Raw genomic sequence first — 16290 nt, 5'->3', positions numbered from 1 at the left:
GTGAAACAACAGGTGTGTGAGCTATCTTTTTTTCCTTGCATGTCATGATGGAGAATTGTCTTTGGACGTGACATTTGCACAGATCAGATAGATCAATTCACAGATTTCATAAGTTAAAATAATATCATTCCCGTTCGTAACTTGAGAGAATTTTGTCAATTCAGTTTCAGAGTCTTGTGATTTAAAAATTTAAAGGCCAATTAAGGCGTGAACGTCACCTGGCAACAGCCAATCAGAGCAAAGTACTAGCCAACAACTGGAAGTATTAAGGCTGTTTTTTAAAGAACGGCCATTTTGACGCGACATAGCTCAACGAACGCTTTCGCTTAAAACGAAACGGAAAAGAGACGCTTTAGTTGTAAAATGTCGAGAAGGATTCATCCGGCATTTCAGAGTAAAACAGTGGTAAAATTGGAGTGTAAATATTGCGAGAGAAGCATTTGTGCCCGCGGGATGAGAGCACTTCTGCTGGCCGACACGAAAGTAGAGTTGTACTCGACGGATTTACCTCCTGAAAAGTGAGCAAAGTGTATTTTGACGCGGAAAAATTACGTCTCTCCTATCCTTTGTAGCTTTGTTGCATTACTTAACGCTGTTTCACATTTTTTCCAGCTCCATTCAGTTAATAGGAACAGATTACTCCACACAAAACTGTGAATGTCGGATCAAAGATGTTGCCTGTCTCGGGTGGTAAGTGTTGACTGGTTTTCACGCTGAATTGGCTTTACATTTATTAAGCACATCCCTGGTTTTAGTTATGTTCTCTAAATAGAGTATTTTTGTTTGTACCAGTGGAAATGTCGTTGGATATCATGTAACACTTCCATGCCAGTCTTGCATTCGATCCTGCAATAACGGCCATTTTTGGATGTTTCACTCCAATGCGGTTCATCCCCTGGAGAGACTCGATCAAACAGGTATTGAAACGAAAGCATCGATACGGAAAGCTTCCGTTAACTTTTCTCGACATAAGGATGTTATTTAAAAGTTATGTTACTCAAACATGTGGAACACCCATCTCAAACAGCTGATGTCTAGCAAAAGGTGTTCCAACTGGTTTTGTTATGGATTAAAATCTGTTTGCTTTAATTTGAAATGTTAGCAAAATCCATTAAATGATGTGGCTTGATTGAAGCTCTTTCCTTTGACGTCAATTCTTTTTTCGAATATGGCCTTTCGTTTGTTCGAATAATTTGTATTGAGGCTTTCCAAACAATTTTCACTTTCGAGGAACAAAAATAAATAGTAGCAAAAACAATGTTAATCCGTGACTGTAACCTCCCGTGGTCATCCATTGTCATCTGCAGACAATTGAAACTCAAAGTTTCTAACTAAACTAGATAAAGTTTCTCTGAAATATAAGATATTTGAATATTTTCGGAAAAGTAACTTTTTTCACAACACTTTGAAGGCTGCGTCATGTTGTTTGTTCATGCAATGCGTCACTTAAGGTCTCGGTAATGTTGTGGACAGTTAAGGAATTTTGTAAGTGTGAAAGGTCGTGATCTAATGGGCAGAAATTGATAGAATTTCTCTGATGAATAAAACTAAGATTTTGTAGCATGTTATCATTTTGGTTTACATGCCTCAAAACTATTCTTCACCATTGAAGGTCTACAAGACATCAATTAAGTCCTGGGATAACAGTTTCAACTCGATAAGTTTGAGTATTCTCAAATAAGGAGAAGTTACATGTTAATCACTTCTGGCAGTGAAAGGGTTAGATGCATATGAACCCCATGGAGTGTTTTGCCTAAGAACAGAACACAATAACCCATCTAGGACTGAAACCCTGATCCTAAATTCAGCATGCTGACTGCAAGGTCACTGTATCTTTCATCATACAATTAGACATTGTTGGTTGAAGTCATGATTGAAGTTTATTTCTTTCTTGTAGGAGTTCAGATCATGCTCTGGGGATCTCTCCCTAACTGCAAAGAAGACCAGGAGATGAGTGATGACGACCTCATGATGGAGGAGTGCTTGAGATGAATTTATAGAAATTGAGTATTTTATAAAATCTAACTAACAGAAAAGTAATATTTATATCTCGTAGGAGACAAAATCAGTGTAAATATGGTTATGTTGTATAGTGACAGTGATATACTTCAGTTGCATGATTTCTTGCAGGGTGATATCAGTAAAGAGCATTTTCAATTTTTATTGTTATCTTGTAAGATCCCTGTGCACATTGCAAGAGCTGATCTAGCAATGATTCAAACATTTATTTCTAAGAATAATGCTGTAACAATTTGGCCACTAGACGTGATCTGCCATTCATGAAAGTTCATGTGATTGTCCATGTGACATGAAAATATCACGACCGTAGGTCCACGTCTATCAGTTGTGTAATTTGCCACAATTTTAAAAATTACCTACTACTTATGGCAGGGTGACAGATTTTGGAAAAGTAGCTTTTGTAATATGGTAAAAATGATGATAAATGCAAGGAGTTCAAAATGCTATCATTAACAAATCTAAATAAGCTGTTGGCAGTTTTATTTTACCTGTCTTTCAGGCAATGTAATTTCATAATTGAAGTGAGTTGGTGAATCCCAAAATGTCAGATTTATTTGACTGAATTCACATGTGTTTATTTTGCTGCTGTTTAATTGTTGGTTTAATTTAATGTTAAAGATAGTGATTAAACATAAAAACTCATTTCTTTGTCTTAAGAATTTTAGTCCATCTTTGTAGCTGTTGTGATTTCCAAGGAATTTAAGCATTTCTTTAGATGCAAAAAAGGTTTATTTTAAGATTTAATGACTTTGACATTCACCACTTGTTTCTGGAAGTTTATTTAAGTTTGAGATCAGGCTGAGATGTCATAACATATACATTTAAGGTTTGTTCTGTGCATTTGATAAATAAGGTCACTGGTTGATTTGAAACATGCACAGTTTCATTATTATGCATGTTAAAGAGTGAATATTTTCTTAGAACATTAACAGATTTTTTCACAAATGATTAGTTATTTGAAAATCCCAACTCATTTGTGGTTGGTCTAAGTACGGGTTATTAAATTTACTCTTTTGTTATGAGAAAAGCAAACAAGTTTTTAGTTAGTTGTACTTAGGAAGTAACTGACTATTGACCAGTACCAAATAAATAATTTTAATTGTTAATATTCAGTAATAGTTGCAGTTTTTTGTATGTCTGGTCTGCAGGTGTAAGTCACCCCCAACCCCTTAAAAATTGGCTGAATTATCTTTGTTGGGGATTCAACATAGTTTTTAAGGGTGGTGGAAAACCTGGAAAGTCCTTATTTTGACTTTTTCCAGGACTGGAAAGTTGTGGATAAAAACTACAGATCCTGGAAAGTTCCCAAAATCTGCTCCACTCAAGCAATAAAGTTTTCAGAATTTTAAACGATAGGAAATGTACTGTAGACCATAAGGAGAACTGATTTTGAAATCTTGGGGATGAAAAGGTTTAAGGTGAAATTTTTAGTCCAAGAAAAATCCATATGAGTCCTGGAAAAGTCCTCAAAATTTTATTCTGAAAAAGGATGTGAACCCTAATTCAAAATAACTCAAAGAACAGACTTCATTTTTTTCCTAGCAAGGGAGACAATATTTCTTTATGTGGATTTTGTGCCTTCCTCCCCTCATGAGAGTCTAACCCTTTCTGCTCAACCTACACTTGTATACACTCACCATTACCCCTTAATTCCCAAGATCTCATTTTTAATTATCCCCTCTAGCTTCTCCTTATTCCCTTGTAAATTAGTTTTGAGAATTTGGTGATAGATCAAGAAAACAAATTCTACTTGTCTAAGTTTGAGTATTCTCATTACAAGTTTGGTAGATAACATAGGGATCTTATGGGGAGAAGTCACATTTTAATCACCTCTGGGAGTTAAAAGATGAAAGCCATTGAAAACATGCTGCTGCTTCTACAAGCCATTGACAAAAGGCCTTGCATATTATTTTTTATCTTCATCATGAACACAGAGATGGTTGAAATGTACTTCATTTTGCTGATCACTGAAAAACCTTCAGAATGATTCTATATTCATTGACTGATTATTTTTCAAATCAAATGAAAATAAACCAGTCTGATCACAGTTGTTCTCAAAAGATAAAGGACAAGTCTTGCAGATTACATCAAGTTAAGGCATTCACATGCTGACAATCATTAGCTCCTAAGATCTAATTCACAATTCTCCTGTCTGATTACTATACATTTCCATGTAATTTATACAGGATAATTTGGTCTTTCATTAAAGTGACACCTTAACTGATAAAATTGTCCCCTCTCCAAATCTGTTAGTGAGACAATACAGTATATGATTGCTAAGAGAAGTGACATGTTAAAAACTTTTGAAAATGACACAAGTGACATGTTTAAAAAAGCAACGCTGTTCTCTCTCTGTTCATCCTTCAAATTACTCTTTTTGTGTGAATCTCGGTGGCCCTGTGATCCTGTACAATAAAGTGACAACTAGAGATGAATCTGTCTTCTGAACAAAGAAGAATATGATTTTATAAGCCAATCTTCCTACTAGAGCCTTTAAAGATCTATCTAAGATACAAAAACATCAGCCTTCATTTGACAATTAAATATGCTTACATATTTTGATGCAGACATTTACTGTAAAACAAATATGTCCAGTCTGTAACAACAGCAAACCACTCTCATCTTGAACTGATTTTTAACCATACATAGAAGGTTAACCATATTGAAGGTAAGATTAGAAAGATTGGGGAATAACCACTTCATATTTCCTTGGGGCATAGTTGATCATTTGACACATTTAGATTGAATTGCATGCAAGCATAAATATCTTATGTATTATGATTATCAGAATAATTATACAGTTCAGTTTACTTCATTCTGTGTTTTCATAGATGCACATCTTTTGTGCTTACATCACAGCAAGGCTAGAAGTAATTTTATTAATGGGTGATACTCTCATTTAACCTTTAAGTCCCAGAAGTGATCAACATGAAACTTCTCCCTATAATATCCTTAAATTACTCAGCAAACAGGGAATGAGAATATGCAAACTTATCAGGTAGCAGTATTCTCATAACTGATTTCAAGGATATTTGTAGCAGCTAGAGGGGAGAATTAACAAACAGATCTTGGGAGTTTAAGGGTTAACTACCACTAAGCCAATAAATTTGATTTCGAGTGGACTGGAACTTTTTTAAAATACAAATCAATCATTTGAAAGGATGCTTTTTTCTAAAATTTTTAGCTGCACATATCACTAAAACATTTCCTCCAAGTCATAAGTAGGTAGCTCTTGCATCCCAAGGCATGACCATACCCTGTATTCTTCATTCTATCTTCCATACATTCTACAACCTGTTGACAAAGAGAATTCCTTTAATAATCAAGAGCTTTTTTAAGATGGTGATCATTGCCTTTAATCTCCTGACCAAATGCACACCTTGGGGGTGATATTGAATGTGGCAACAAAATTCTTGTCACCTGTAGGTGTCAAAGGTTTAATTTTCACTGCTGTTCGTTTTATGAAATAAAAAACTCAATGAATGTAAGAAATCTGCATCTGCTAGATGGGTCAAACATTCAAAGTAAATAAACCCATGCAAATACAAAATTAATTCATTATTCCACATGAATCCTTCATCAATGGTCAGAATATGAACTATCATCCATAATAAACAATTTTCTTTATATTGGAATTGATGTCAAGGGTTATGTAAGTGATGGTTAAAATAACCTTAGTGGTAACTGATCTCTGAAACACAAGTGTTCTTCATGTCAAAAAAGAGGAGAGCAAATTGCGCAACTTTGAAAAGGTACATTTTTCTCAGATCAGACAAACACAAATTCAAAACTTGTGAGTAAAATGCAAACATAGGTTTACTAAATTTTATCTTCACTCAATATTATCAATGGTCTTGGAAAATACAGTGACAGCAGTCCATAGAATTTTGTAACAACTGCATGATCCCATATCAAATGGAGAGGATGTAGTGTATATTTGACCTGCTTAGTCTCAAAACATACAACTTCTGTAAAATAATTTGAGGCATAATTTAAATACTAAAAGGTCCATAACTATAATATTTGGGGATAAAGGTAATTTTCATGTTATCAATCAGCAAAGTATATTTCACTTTTTTTATGAGTGCATAAATTAGGGTTAGGCAGTTTTGTAATAATTTTCACAACATACGCGTGACAAAAGTCAACATAGATGTTTTCAATGTAAAAAAAAAAGTTATTGAACGAAATCCTACAAAATCAGGCCTAATGCTACCATATATGACGAAAGAGGGAACGAGTAAAATTCGGATCAGCATATACGGACCTGTCAATAAGCTATTTCTTGATCAAACAGATGAGTACTTAACAGATTTACAATTTACTGCTACAATAAACCTCAAAGATGGAAGTTCCAGGATCCGCGATTGAGATACACAAAAAACTGTCCTAACTTTTTCTAGCTACGCATGCAAGACGCACCACAAGTTAGGAATTCCCCTAAAACACACAAGGTATGTCTTTGTAACATTCTAAGTTTACAAACAGGTTGTTGAACCGTTCATGGGGATTCTGTGGTTCCGAGTATGAATTTTTAAGACTAATAACTACTATAAACACTAGTTCTGGATTTCTTCAGCAAAATGCTATGACTCCTTCTTGATCCCATGCGTGGTTATTCCATTTCCCAGAATTTCTCCTCCGGAAAATTGATTATCTTGCATAGATCCGCTCGACAAAGATGTGACAGCTGTTAAAAGTAGCGCTTGGTTACCATCGCTGTTTGAGTTCGTAAACTGTACATTTATTTCTGAAGGTACTGAAATTCCTCCGTTTGCGAAAAGCGACCTTAAAACGTTCAATTCTTTCTGTAGTAAAGAAACCTTACTACGTAAATCTTCGTTTTCTTTCGTTAAATCTGTAACCCTCCGTCTGGTTTCCTCGATTCGTTCTTTAGCTTTCATGCGACTTTTCCTCACAGCAATATTATTTCTTTCTCGCTTTTTCACGTAATCGTCGTCCACAGATTTCTCCCCAGGACGTTTCTCTGCTTTTGAAGTTTTCGTGTCTATATTCTCCGTTGATGGCTCCATTTTCCTCGACAACCTCTACACGATCTGTTGCTCCAAACGGCTGGAGTTATTTAACTTTGATTACCTAATTCCCTCAAAAAAAAGTTCGAAGCTTGCGCAATAAGTTTATCGATTGCGCAAGCGAGCCATGCGTAGTGAGTATTACGCATATTTTTCTTTTATGACGCTGAAGTCCTTGCTCGAAGGCTCAAAAACCGCGTAAAGGTGTGGCTGGGGGTCTGGTGAGGGTGGAGAACCTAATCAAATGGCCCACAATGCAACACCGAATGGGATAGTACAAAACGAAACCGCAGTTTTTTTGGGTAAAGAAAGAAAATCAAAGGGTTTTTGGCGGTAAAACATAACAGAAAAGCGAAAACCTTGAAAACATATAGGTTTAATCTTAAAAAAACGACGACGTTTCGACGTCGTTTGCTAACGTCATTGTCGAGTTAAGATAAAACACAAGATGTGCATTCAGGAAGAATTTCTTCGAGGCATGAATGCAAAAGTACAATAAAGCAACGATAAAATATTCATTTCAAGAAGAAGAACAAAATATCCCAGTAGAGTGACTAAGTATAGGTATTTGCACGTGGCGTCACGCGAAAGACGGCGTCGACAAAATCTGCACCGGGCCGGATCGGATCACGGACAGGTTCACGGACTAGATCATAGACCTGATCACAGACAGGGTCACGGACTGGATCGTGGACCAGATCATGAACCGGATCACGGATAGGATCATGGATCGAAAAGCGGATATTTTGCACGTGATCCGATCCGTGATCCGGTCTGTGATCTGATCTGGTTCGATCCTGGTTTTTTCGACGCCGCGTAAAAAGTTTAGCAAGAACAGGAGTGCTCTTGAGAATTCAACTTCAGTTTCAATTTCCTAAGGAAGAGCATTTCAAAAAACCAGACGAACAAACTTTGATTTTTCAACACTTACAGGGTAATTAAATGATTTTTTTTCAGGTCCTACTTACAACTACTAGTTTCAGTAGTGTTCTTAGCTGCGAGGATCTTCTAATTTCATCTTTCCACCGCAGTGCAAATATGTGAATTTTCATATATCTAAATCTTCATTCACTCGGATGTTTATTTGTACCCAATTCATTGACCAGCTCCCAGTTGGCTTGTTAGCTCAATTGGTAGAGCGCTGCACCGGTATCGCAGAGGTCATGGGTTCAAATCCCGTACGGGCCTGAAATTTTTTTCAGGTCCTACTTACAACTACTAGTTTCAGTAGTGTTCTTAGCTGCGAGGATCTTCTAATATCATCTTTCCACCGCAGTGCAAATATGTGAATTTTCATATATCTAAATCTTCAAATTACAAGAACTTTTTTCAAACGTGCTTCGAATTGTAGTGATGTGTATTTTTAGAGACAGACTTGTCTCAGGAGCACAAGTTGATTGTATAGTATCAAAAAACATGGCGAGAAAGGAATTGATTGCTTTGGCTCAGACACCAAATTAAATACAAACATTTTATGTCCACGGTCAGCTCTCCCTGATATTTTTCTTCTTTTAAAGTGCCTTTGAGTATTCACCATTTTGGTTAAATTTATTTTTTATTTTTACTAGCTTTTGAAATTTATGAATTCTTATAGTTAGTAGCCTGGCGAGAGGAATTCGTTCGAACAATACTTTGACAAAATAACTGCCATAACTAAGCAGGCAACACCTCTTGATTAATTAGAGGCACCCGGTGGAATTTTTAGCACTTGAAAATAAAATAAAAAAATAAAAAATATAATAATTACGTTGGAGTTTGTGGAGGCAGACATCATTTTGAAAAGAGAAGCACGAAAAAATATCGTATTAGTGACAGAACCAATGCAGGGAGTGCGTTGATTGGTTATAAGACTTGTTCTACAGAATTGAACCAATCAGTTAGAATCCAATTTGAAAGACAATGCAACAGGGGTATAAAACACAGGAAAATTATTCTAAGTTCCGCTAAATCTTGAACATACGTTCTTCTGGAAATTAAGAGCACGTCCTTCGCAAAAATCGAGTTATTTGAATAAGATGTCCGGTCGCGGTAAAGGAGGAAAAGGTTTGGGTAAGGGAGGCGCGAAACGTCACAGAAAAATCCTAAGAGACAACATTCAGGGCATAACTAAGCCGGCCATAAGACGTTTGGCCAGGAGAGGTGGTGTGAAGCGCATTTCAGGTCTCATTTATGAAGAAACTCGCGGAGTTCTCAAAGTTTTCCTCGAAAACGTTATACGCGACGCGGTGACATACACTGAACACGCCAAGCGCAAGACGGTGACCGCCATGGACGTTGTATACGCGCTGAAACGACAAGGACGCACGCTGTACGGCTTTGGGGGCTGAAGAATGAAGAACTGACATGACAGAGAAACTGTAGAGTTAGCAAGCGTGTAAAAGGAAAGACTGAAATTTTTATTTTAGCTTCCAGCAGGACTGCAAGCTCTTAATTATGTTTTACTTTTGTGTACATTATTCAATTTCTAGTTTGAAATTATTTTCTCGTTTGAAATAATGTACTGTGTAACGTCCCATTACTTCCACAAGTGATAGCTGTTTAATTTTGTTTCTTTTGTATCTGTTTACCTATTGTTGCCTATTTTTTTGTACTTGTAGCAAGACTTAATGTTGTACAAATAATGCAGAGAGAATTAAATCGCTTCTTTTGTTTGTACATTTGTTTGTAGTCCATGTTTAGTTTACCGCGCCTCATCTGCATCTGTGAGGGAAATAGGGCGAGGTGAGTGCGGTGTTCGCCTTTGAAGTGCAAATATGTAGCATGAAAACCTAAGGGAACCATGTTTAGAATATTCAAACATATTTTAGAATAAAGCAGGTTCCACAAGCGTGTCGAAAGAGCAGAGCCAATTTAATCCACACGGGCGATCGGAACATTAGTCAACATCACAATTAGCGAACGAGAACCCGAAACTGTTAAAGGCTCGGAATAACCCGAGTGATGCTTTTTGCACCATTCACTCTGACGAAAAGCTAAAGCTCGAAACGTCAGTTTTAAAATACATTATTAACTAAGACTCTAAAAAAAACTCAGTAGCCTGCGAGCTAATATTATCTCGTACTCAGATCCTACCGTTTAATTGTGACGGAAATGTAAGTTACAACCTCTTGGCCGTGAAAGGGGTGGGCACGAGACTATCTACGAGCAAACCTTCTCTACCCATGAGAAGGCCTGAAACAAATCGGGGAGAGGTCTGCCGGGTTATCTGGCACCACTTGCCGACCTCTAGCTGACTGCCCTTTGCAGGACTATAGAGAATTGGCTGCCATTGCAATTGCCATTGCCATGAGGCAGCTAAGGATCATATGAATATTACAAAGACTTATGGGATAATCAGGTAAATAAATTTTATCGTGATAACCAAAGTCCTCCGACCCCCAAACCCCCCTGTTCTGCGATACACACTGATCGGTCCGTGACCAAGCTACTTATTTTTTCAAAGTTTGTTTTAAAATTATAGAACATGAACGAGAAATTAAACGAGCTCCACAAACGTACAGTTACGCGTGTCAAGCGAATGGATGTAATCAAGTAAGACTCATAATTATTGTCTTTTAATTTCCCATCTCAGCACCTGCCGCAACCATCTGCCGCGATCCAAGGACTGTTTACTTCAACGTTGAATGACGGAGGGTACTATCGTTGTTATCCTCAGTAAGGCTTGTGAGAAGCTGGCCTGTTGAAATATCGCAAACCATTCACTATTTGTCTGAAATAGTGGCTTCTAGCAAAAATCATGAACAAGTTGTATTGTAACCAGTCTTCGCAATTTTTGCCCATATTCACTGAACTTGAAGATCTTCGTTCGACTTGTATCGCCAACTGTGTCTTTAACGTTTTTCTTACTTACACCGCCTTCATGTTGAATATTGTGACAATCTACGCCATATACAAAACTTCAACAATGCCAAACACTTTGAAAACTCTGCTGCTAAGTCTCGCCTTCTCGGATGCTGCTGTTGGTTTGTTTAGTCAACCATTATACACTTTCTTTCTGATCAACTGGCTTCGACTAGACAATCCTAGCTGTAACGCTAAACAAGTGTGGACGATTTCAAATACTTTATTTTCAGGTGCTTCGTTCCTTGGTGTTGTGGCTGTAAGTGTAGACAGGTTCTTAGCTGTTCATCTTCATCTCAGATACCAGGAGCTTGTGACTCACAGGCGTGTTGTTATTGTTGTAATTGGCATATGGGTGTATAGTGCATTTCTTTCTTTAATAATATTGTGGGAGCTTCATAGTACTCGGGATCTTATACGTACGATAAGTGCTGCTTTCGGTTTTATTATTACACTCGTGGTGTACATCAGGATATATCATGCAGTACGACGGCACAAGAATCAGATTCAGTCCATGCAAATACGAAACGAAGCTCAGTCTGAGGAGATAAAAAACTTTAATATCCTCATTAGATCCACAGCTGGCATATTCTACGTATATCTCGTGTTTTTAATTTGTTATTTGCCCTACTTCATTTGCAAGGCTGTTATTCAAATCTATGGTTCGAGTATCGTTTTAAAGAAACTTTATCTTTACTCACTGACTCTCGTGTTCCTAAATTCATCTTTGAACCCTGTAATTTACTGCTGGAAGATGAAACACATTCGACACACTATCATAGACATACTGGGAAAGATGTCTTGGATCAGCAATCAGCCATTTCGGATCAACTACAATCGGTCATCGAATGTCGTTCATATTGATAACTGATCCACTCTGTGTGGCTTAAAAAGACTATGCACGGTAATTGTTTATGACAAAGTGAAATGGGGACAAGCAAAATTGTACATAAACTAAGTTATAAGACCCGGTAGCCAAATAATTGCGTAGTTCCAATTTTAAGTACACAATAAATCGAATAATCTCTGGTGTGGAAGGGCAGGAACTAATTTTGGCAAGAAAGCTGGGTTTGTCATCGATAGATGGTGATATTGTAATTATGGTTGCAAAGGAGCTAGTATTTACGAGAGAAGAAAAAAATCGATGTTAATCATTAGTTAATGAGGGGATTTAAGACGAAAATGGATTGATCGATATACTTGAAAGTTAAACAAACAACGAAAAGCATCGAGTTTGCCTTAACAATTTTGAGGTAAAATCTTAGTCGAAGCAGAATGCTGCATATGAAAACGAAAACGGAGGTGGCTATAGAGTTATTGATTAGCCCGCAGATGTTTGCAGGTGGTTCTCGATAATACCGTGAGTTTTGCCGGAAAACTTAAAATTAAGTATGTTTTATCTCCTTTCGCTTAAATGCAAATAACAGATAGGTTTTGCAACCAACTTGACAATTCTTTACAATTTCAAAACAAATTAATGGGTCAATAAAAGTGAAATGTAGTGAAAACGATACTCTCGTAATAAAAGCGTTCAAAAGTTTATTTGTTCAGATAATCGACGGCTTCAATTTTGGGCAAATCTATGATGATTGCATGGCAATTTGAAAATGTCTTTCAACATCTCGGAGAATATTTGTAACAGCCTCGTTTTCGCTTGGCTTTAAGGAAAAACGGAAGGGTCACATTAAGAGTTTTGATAATTGTATCATACTATCAATACCGTGTCCCTAAATTGATCATCTTAGTCATTCTCATCACCTGCTTGCTTTAAACTTTCTTTAAATTACACATTAATGGGGGAGTTAAGGAGTTGACTGTTAATTGATATGAGCACCGTCTACTACTCCAACATGCTATTTTTAGCCACTTAAATTACGTGCACTTAAATCTTCCTGCAAATTACCATAAACCAAGAAAGTACTATCTCGATCAGCATGGACACGCGATAAGAGAACTGTCGTAGTAAAATTCAGTCATTTAAGATAAAAGTTCTACGCTACCCGTGAGGGAGTTGTTCGCAATAAGTGTCCCCACTGTCGCCAGCAGCTTTCTCCCTACCATCACACGGATGCTATAATTCCCTCAGGCCCGTATCCGTTTTGTTTTTATCAAGTTCAATTTCCTCCCCCGCCACCTCCACCGCCAGATCAGTTTTGGTGGTTGGAATTACAAGGTCTTACCGTGGACGGGTATGGGGCAGAGGAAGATGATCTCTTTCCAGATTATGTTCTACCTCCACCTCCACCGCCTGCTGGGTGGCAAGCTTTTCGCCTCGGCCATCGTTAGCCTTACTTATTTCAGCCGTATTTACATTCATTTAGCTAAGTATATTCTACAGGTATTCCAAACAAAAAATCAAAAACGAAAAAAAGGCTTATTTACTCCCCATATTTAGTCACAACGGCATTTTGGTGTTTTATGTTAGCAACCTTAAGAATATATCCACTTACGAATATATCCACTTATCTAACCGCATATTCATAAATCTTTTGGGAGCTGGGGACAGCTCCGTCTAAGTAGGGAGAATTTGTTAAATAATAAAATTACAATTATAGTAAATCTACAATATCGTAAGGGTTTCCTTGTATTGGTGTCCGAAAAAGGAATGGAAATATTATATTATTTTAAGTCATTCAATGCAAATTATAAAAAGGGCAGGTTGATTACTTCCTACTCCTTCTTAGTGGTCTTATCTTAATGGTTGAGTTTAGTCACGTTCTTCTTGTGAGTTTGGTCACGTTCTCCTTGTGAGTTTAATCACGTTTTCCTCGTTGTGATCGTGAGGTTGACATGGAACTCGTGATGAGCCATGTTCCTAATTAAGTTAATTTGTTAGTCCAGGATGAGTAAATCTCCCTGGTAATAGGTCGCGTTCGACACCTTCTTGGCCCCAGAGGTAATTTAAGGTGTAAACAGGTGATACCCCTCATGTTTCGCAACCAAAAGCAATTTGGGGGCGGTACTTGTGAGCGCTTTTCTTCTTTAACTCTTGTGGCCAAGATGTTGCTATGTAACAATCTTTAAAGGTGGTTTTCTCTTAAGATACCCTTTCAGGTATAAATAATACTCTGAACCAAGGTTATTTGTAATTTTTATATTATCGATCTCGTTTCTGTTCTGGCAGATCTCAACCGTAAAGATATGAAAATTAAGGTATAAATTGATTTTGTAACTGCGTAAACAACTCGAAGGTGCATACTCAGTATGTGGAACTGCAATACGTAGTTCAGCGTGATTCGCTAGTTGAGATGGTACGATGACGACACAAGAAGATTGACGGCTTAGAAATGTCATCCGCAGTGTCACCTTTATAAGCGGTGACTCTAGTTTTCCTTGTCAGATAGAACCTAGTCCCCGTTGTATCAATTTGTGAAAAAAGAGAATAAAGAAGAATTAACCTATCAAACGACGAGTGTTAGAAAATTTACTTCTAACGCTATGGGGGGACTAAGGCGAGGTTAGTGTGGTGTTCGCCTTTGAAGTGCAAATATATAGCATGTAAACCTCAGCGAAACATGTTTAGAATATTCAAGCGTAAATTTTAGAATAAAGCAGGCTCCACATGCGTGTCGAAAGAACAAAACCAGTCTAATCCACATGGGCAATCTGAACAGTGGTTAACATCATAATTAGCGAAGGAGAACCCGAAACAAGAACAGGCGGACTGTAAAAGGCATGGAATAGCCTGAGTGATGCTTTTTGCGCCATTCACTCAAACGCTCCAAACGTCAGTTTCAGAAACTCTCCTCAGTGTCCAAATTACATTATCAACTCAGATAAAATCAAATTGTCTCGTAATACTCCCACCGAAGTAGCATCACAGTTTCTTCGAAAACACACCCCCTTTGTTCATTTGCGGGCTAACATAATCTCGTACCCAAATTTTTTTACTGTAACGGAAATGTAAGTTACAACCACTTGGTCGTGAAAGGGGTGGGCACGAGACTACCTACAAGCAGTCCTCTGCTCGTGAGATCGGGGAAAGGTATACTGGGGGTCTGGCACTACTTGCAGACCTCTAGCTGACTACCCTTTACAGGACTATAAAGAATTGGCTGCCATTGAACTGCCAATGAGGAAGGATCATAGGAGTATTACGGAAGCTTATGGGGAAATCAGGTAAATAATCATTTCATCCTGACAACCAAAATCATCCAACCCTAAGCAATCCCCCCCCCCCCCCCTCGATAAAAATTATCGGTCCGTAACTAAGCCACTTATATTTTAAGTTACGCGTGTTAAGCGACTGCAGGTAATCAAGGAAAACCGATAATACGGATTGAGGACGTCATAACGGAGGAGAGCCTGGCTAGAGTAAAGCGTCGTTTACGCGGGAAATTTGGCGTTAAGATCCACTCGATCCAATACGTTTAGAATTTGGAGGACGTCTAACCATCATGGCTAATTTTAGGGAAATGCGTGATCTTTTCACACTTTATCATTCATCAGAGGTCATGATGAAGAGTTCATTTTACTGTATGATGCACTCTCTTCAAAGTACTTACATCTTCCGCATGAAGACTATCAGCTATTTTCCTTCGACCATATGGAACCTGACCAGTGTAAAGCACAATTCAGATTCTGTAAAAACGACATCCTTTTGCTTGTCGCTGTTCTGCAAATACCAGCAGATTTGGTTAATTCTCAAGGAACTATTTTTGGTGGACTGGAAAGCTTAAGTTGTATTTTACTCAGAGAATTGGTATATCCATGTCAATACAGTGATTTATTACAAAGATTTGATCTACCAGTGCCCGAGTTGTCTATGATAAGTAGCACTATTGTGAATTATATTTATGAGAACCACATGAACCTTTTAGCTTGGACTTTCATTGAATGTTTCTCCTTCTTTCTTCTTAAAGCATTAAAATTCATTAAAAACAAGCTATGGCTAAGAATATTGATGCAGAGCTGAAATAGACTGACCAGTAATGTCACTATTAATTGACATTTTTTCCACAGAGGGGCGAAAGTATAATGCCGGCATGCTTGCAGACTCAGGACTGCTCAGAGATCTTAGCCAATATGCTTTTTCTATTAGAGCGGACCCTCTCTGTTTGCAAGGAGACTCTGCCTACCCTTTAATGGTTCACCTACACTGGTAATACTAGTAGCCAGTTTTTTGACCCCATTCCTTCTTCTCCGCAAGAATATTTTCAGTCGGGTCAATTCTTAAGTTCTTGGTCTGGCCATGCAAAAAGGTATAGTAAAGGTGTAGCAAGTTTAAAGGAAATAAAACAACACTATGTATTGAAACAAGAGTAAAGTTTGAAGGTGTTTGTTTATTATTTAGGGTAAAAACAACAAACCTCTGCAAATCTAGTGAGTAATTTATGATAAGTAGCACTGATAATGGCGAAGAAAATTAGAGTGCATTCGACATTGGTATAGAACAATA

General features: G+C 37.5%; 4 protein-coding genes across 4 annotated transcripts; 3 read left to right on the top strand and 1 right to left on the bottom strand.

The window, feature by feature from the left end:
- Positions 1–256: 256 nt before the first annotated feature.
- LOC113664496 (protein FAM72A) lies at positions 257–3131 on the top strand. The gene is made up of 4 exons (XM_027180102.2): positions 257–518; positions 613–690; positions 793–917; positions 1898–3131. Exons 1-4 carry the CDS (start codon positions 364–366, stop codon positions 1990–1992), a joined length of 453 nt encoding a protein of 150 aa, XP_027035903.1. The 5' UTR covers positions 257–363; the 3' UTR covers positions 1993–3131.
- Positions 3132–5817: 2686 nt separating this feature from the next.
- LOC113664497 (CCAAT/enhancer-binding protein gamma) lies at positions 5818–7141 on the bottom strand. Its single transcript, XM_027180103.2, has one exon. The coding sequence runs from the start codon at positions 7050–7052 to the stop codon at positions 6606–6608; it is 447 nt and encodes a 148-aa protein (XP_027035904.2). The 5' UTR covers positions 7053–7141; the 3' UTR covers positions 5818–6605.
- Positions 7142–8497: 1356 nt separating this feature from the next.
- Positions 8498–9709, top strand: LOC149045823 (histone H4). Its single transcript, XM_089208339.1, has one exon. It carries the CDS (start codon positions 9068–9070, stop codon positions 9377–9379), a length of 312 nt encoding a protein of 103 aa, XP_089064465.1. The 5' UTR covers positions 8498–9067; the 3' UTR covers positions 9380–9709.
- A 947-nt stretch (positions 9710–10656) lies between these two features.
- Positions 10657–13218, top strand: LOC149045822 (beta-4C adrenergic receptor-like). Its single transcript, XM_089208342.1, has one exon. The coding sequence runs from the start codon at positions 10789–10791 to the stop codon at positions 11761–11763; it is 975 nt and encodes a 324-aa protein (XP_089064468.1). The 5' UTR covers positions 10657–10788; the 3' UTR covers positions 11764–13218.
- Positions 13219–16290: the final 3072 nt, after the last annotated feature.

The sequence above is a fragment of the Pocillopora damicornis genome, chromosome 5 (genome assembly GCF_964200805.1).
Source record: "Pocillopora damicornis chromosome 5, jaPocDami1.2, whole genome shotgun sequence".
NCBI lineage: Eukaryota > Metazoa > Cnidaria > Anthozoa > Scleractinia > Pocilloporidae > Pocillopora > Pocillopora damicornis.
The sequence above is the reverse complement of the archived record's forward strand: the minus strand, read 5'-3'. Positions and strand labels throughout refer to the sequence as shown.

Bases quoted from the DNA above. Each gene is read 5' to 3' on its own strand.
- LOC113664496 (XM_027180102.2), top strand. From the start codon at position 364: ATGTCGAGAAGGATTCATCCGGCATTTCAGAGTAAAACAGTGGTAAAA. The intron at 691-792 runs GTAAGTGTTGAC...TGTTTGTACCAG, and splicing joins GATGTTGCCTGTCTCGGGTG to TGGAAATGTCGTTGGATATC. The intron at 918-1,897 runs GTATTGAAACGA...TCTTTCTTGTAG, and splicing joins GGAGAGACTCGATCAAACAG to GAGTTCAGATCATGCTCTGG.
- LOC149045822 (XM_089208342.1), top strand. From the start codon at position 10,789: ATGAACAAGTTGTATTGTAACCAGTCTTCGCAATTTTTGCCCATATTC.
- LOC113664497 (XM_027180103.2), bottom strand. From the start codon at position 7,052: ATGGAGCCATCAACGGAGAATATAGACACGAAAACTTCAAAAGCAGAG.
- LOC149045823 (XM_089208339.1), top strand. From the start codon at position 9,068: ATGTCCGGTCGCGGTAAAGGAGGAAAAGGTTTGGGTAAGGGAGGCGCG.